This window comes from Tupaia chinensis, unplaced genomic scaffold (assembly GCF_000334495.1).
Source record: "Tupaia chinensis unplaced genomic scaffold, TupChi_1.0 Scaffold142846_1, whole genome shotgun sequence".
NCBI lineage: Eukaryota > Metazoa > Chordata > Mammalia > Scandentia > Tupaiidae > Tupaia > Tupaia belangeri.
The window spans coordinates 95,529-99,981 of record NW_006202691.1 but is presented as its reverse complement, the minus strand read 5'-3'; the positions used below and the strand labels follow the sequence as shown (position 1 = coordinate 99,981).

At 51.7% G+C, this 4,453-nt stretch overlaps 1 protein-coding gene across 1 annotated transcript in view; it reads left to right on the top strand.

The window, feature by feature from the left end:
• Window positions 1–4,395, top strand: part of KCNH1 (potassium voltage-gated channel subfamily H member 1) — a 375,558-nt gene extending 371,163 nt beyond the window's left edge. Inside the window, exon 12 of the mRNA XM_006163695.2 lies at window positions 1–4,395. Within this exon, the coding sequence (XP_006163757.1) occupies window positions 1–809 (809 nt within the window). The 3' untranslated portion in view covers window positions 810–4,395.
• The last annotated feature ends 58 nt before the right edge of the window (window positions 4,396–4,453 follow it).

The window sequence follows — 4,453 nt, the reverse complement described above, 5'->3', positions numbered from 1 at the left end:
AGCGTATGAAGCGGAAGAACGAGGCGCCCCTGATCTTGCCCCCAGATCACCCGGTCCGGCGACTCTTCCAGAGGTTCCGACAGCAGAAAGAGGCCAGGCTGGCTGCAGAGCGAGGGGGCCGGGACCTGGATGACCTGGATGTAGAGAAGGGCAGTGTCCTCACAGAGCACGCCTCTGCCAACCACAGCCTGGTGAAGGCCAGTGTGGTCACTGTCCGCGAAAGCCCTGCCACGCCTGTGTCCCTCCAGACCACCCCTGCCTCTGGAGTGCCTGACCACGCCAAGCTGCAAGCACCAGGGTCCGAGTGCCTGGGCCCCAAGGGGGGTGATTGCGCCAAGCGCAAAGGCTGGGCCCGCTTCAAAGATGCTTGTGGAAAGAGCGAGGACTGGAACAAGGTGTCCAAGGCTGAGTCCATGGAGACACTCCCCGAGCGGACAAAGGCATCGGGCGAGGCCACACTAAAGAAGACGGACTCGTGTGACAGCGGCATCACCAAGAGCGACTTGCGCCTGGACAACGTCGGCGAGGCCAGGAGCCCGCAGGACCGCAGCCCCATCTTGGCGGAGGTCAAGCACTCGTTCTACCCCATCCCTGAGCAGACGCTGCAGGCCACCGTCCTGGAGGTGAGGCTGGAGCTGAAGGAGGACATCAAGGCCTTGAACGCCAAGATGACCAACATCGAGAAACAGCTCTCTGAGATCCTCAGGATATTAACTTCCAGAAGGTCCTCTCAGTCTCCTCAGGAGCTGTTTGAAATATCCAGGCCCCAGTCCCCGGAATCGGAGAGAGAGATTTTTGGAGCAAGCTGAGAGGTTCTGTTAAAAAGAAAGTCAAAGACAAAAACTGTCAACCCCGCCCTCAACACCACCCCCACCACACACGCCCACATGACCAACGATTTGCAAAGTCAGCTTATCCTGGCAGAAAACCACGTGGGGCCAGTGACTTAGGCATACGCTCTTTCTGAAAAAGATACGGGAAGGGTAGCATGTCCCCACCCTGCAAGATGGCAGCTGCATTCAAACTGTCTCTGCACAATTTTGGAAGAAGGGGCATGCTGTCTAAAGGGTATTTTCCTTCCTTTTAAATTTTTTACTACCTTGATATTTGTAAAAGATCAAAATGACCAGAAAAGAGTAGCAGCCGTTTAGGGGTTGGTGGGAGAATGCCAAGAGCCCCTCGTGTGTGTACATGCTGGGTTCCTCTGCCGAGACCCCCCACAGACGGTGGTGGGCCCAGCACTCCCCTCCTTGTGCAGTCCACGTCTGACACCACCGCAGATTGTTCTATAGTCATCATTTGTAACAAGCTCGGGACAAGGGGAGCTTGAGGGACAGGGAGAGTGGAGCCTTTCGACTTCCTGTCCTTCATGTTTAGGCCCCAAAGCAATGCAGGTGCCAGGCGTGCCTCCCATAGATGCTTAGAATCCTCAGGTCTCCTTTCTAAGAAGAAGTGGGCAAAGGTAGGATCCGGGGAGCACCCTAGCTTCCCGGATCTCCTGTGGTGTGGTCTGCAGCCTGCTTCCATAGGGTCGTTGTAGACGGGGAGAGATCCCAAGGCCCAGGGAACTCTCCTGGGAACCTCTGGCTCTGTTCCACGCCGCTGGCCTCCCCACACCGGCTCCTTTGCTTCTCCACCTCCTCAGTCTCTTCCCAAGTGTTCTCATGGCATGTCCTCAGGGTATGGAGCATCGGCAGGAAGGGTCTTGAGCCCAGAGTTGCTTTACTAACAAAGCAGACACACACTCACACACACAACCTCAGAAAAATGATTGTTGCAAGTGCTATGTTTATATTTTGATTCTCACCGGGATTGCCCTTCAAAAGTTTGTCTATGTCCACCGTACAAGGCCAGTAGAGGACACTGGGGAGCCATGCTGGTCTTATCTTACAGCCAACCTGTTTCCTACTAAAGTCAGGACTTCAAGAGAAACCAGGAAAAGACTGGCAAAGCAGAAGGAGAAAGGTGGCATGGAGCAGCAGTCACTGCACATGGGGACACACCTGGGATCAGGTTATGAATGTGGAGTTAGCCCAAGTGTCAGGACCCTAAATCCACCCTGAGAATGTGGATCTAGGAGAACAGGTGACAGTGTGGACTGCTCACGCAGGGCTCTGCCCTCTGCCTGTATCACACCTTCCCCGGCCCTCTGCTGGGCATTCTTTGCTGCCCAAATTCTGAAGCCCAGCATCAATTCCCCTCAGTACTGAAGATACTGAATGTTTCTGAACTCCTGTCTGGGCCTGCCCGTCTCTCCTCTCCTAGAGCTATTTAGTGGGCATGACACATTCCAGGACTCGGTCTCTCTTGGCTTGCAGGGCTGGCATAGACAGCTCTGGGGATCGGACCTGAGCGGCCAAGGGTAGAATCCTGCCCCAGACTTGAGCACACATGTAGCTCCCCAGATTAGGCGTAGCCCCCAATGGCACCATACAAAGACGAGGTGTAATTTCTCAAGGCCGAGTCAACGCTAAGACTCGGGGCAGAGACTGTAAAATACCTGGAACACCAGCTCCCCCTAAACACTCTGGCTTGCTACTCTTTAAACGTGCTTGTTAACCTGCTTCTACCACTTAAGACCTAGTACTTGTAAGCAGAGCCCTAACAGCCAATTTCAGATGTATCTGTCCCTGGAGCCTCATCGCTGTCTCTGCCTGTCTGGGGACTTGATGACTGACTCCTGCCCATTACCCCACTGGCTAATGTGGACAGACCCTGCCACGTCCTCCTGGCTCAACCTGAGTTAAGAAGTCACTGGAGCCGAAGAGCAAAGAGGCTGAAGCCTGTGTGGGCCAGACTTGTTCTGATGGGAAATAAAACTTCAGGAAAGCACTCCCGGACTGATGCAAATCAGGTGGAGTCTGACACTGCAGGGGGAACCTGCTCATCTCAGGGTCCCAGGCCACAGCTGCTGAGGGTGACAGAGCACCATGAGTGTGGCTGTAGATGCTTTTATTCTTCTCTAAGGATGTGGAGGAATTGTTTTGTTTTCTCTGAAAAACCATTTTAAAACGAGCCAACCTTTTATCCTTTCAGTGTCTGGACTTGCACTTGGCCATAGGGCACTTTGTGCTACTGTTCACCTGGGCCAGAATCGCTCTGGGCTCCTGCACAAGGGCCACAGGCATCCGCTCTATCATAGTAAGTCGTTATCTGGTGGCTGAAGGGAGATGTGAGAAAAAGTTAGTAGGTATTAGACTTTAGAAAAATTATGTCAGAGACAAAGATTTGCATTAATGCAATGCTACATTACACTAATAATGCGACACCATGGCCCGAATATTATAAGCTGTGCCCGTTTCAGCAGCCTTTTGGAAATACATTTCTTGCTTTGATTTCTTATTATACCTGCAACCTCCTAGATCCCCTGTCCTGGAGTCATCCACTTTCCAAAAGTGAGACTAGCAAGGCAAGGGATAAAGATGCCTTCCACCACCTCACCCCAGCCAGCCAGCTTCTACTCCCAGAGCCTCAGGTGGAAGGTGGACATGTTAAGTCCACTGTCGAGCTTTTGTTCCAAGCCAGTGGAATAACCGACAACCTCTTGGTGAAAGAAGAACATCGCACCCCCTCATCGCACTGCCCACCACATCTCACAGGCGCTCTGGGAAATTTAGACGCCCTGGTGGACATACAAGTTGCTGATGTGCATTTTGATTCAAAGATTGTACTATGTCTCGCAATAAAGACAGCCTTAAGACCCTTGAATGGAACTCCAACTATGAGGGAGCTGCCAACGCCCCTTCCTCTCTCCTCACTGGGTGTTGCTTAAAGAGGAGGCCCATTGAGGGCACACTTGAGCCCCTGGCCAGCTTCCCCTGCTGCCACTAAACCATTGTTAATGCTCCATATACTGCCTTTTCACTTGCTTCAATAAAAATTACCTTCACCAGCTCCTGTGGCCTCCACCTGGAGACTTCACTAACTGCGACCATCAGAGAAAGTACCGTTTTCTCACCAAAGGCATTCATGTTGAGAAGTTTTAATTTTCACCCCTCCCCCAAGGTTCATTCAAAAGAATCAATGTGAATTTACCTGCAGCTTAAATTAGTTTAGAAAGAAACTTATTCTCATGCAAGCATGTGAGACTTACTCTGGAACCTCTAGAACTGGACTTGAAAACCCTGCAAGGTGCTGGACCCCAGGGTGCCCTCCCCACCTGCCATTAAACTTTTTCTTTGAGCCATTGTCTCTTTATCTGTGACATCTGTGTCATACAACAGATCCCTTCCTTGTTCAGTGAGATGTTCACAGATCTCGGATCAGGATTTGGACTGCTTTTATGTTAAGAAGGAGGCACTGCCCCACCTCCATGAATGTATTCTCTTATGATTCGGAGGCTGCATCTCTGCATCAGTTGAAGGCTCTCCATGCCTGACTTGCCTGATACTGCAAGGACTCTTCAACTCAAGAGCAGTTCATCATCCTGGGGCTTCTCCTTGTATTAACACTC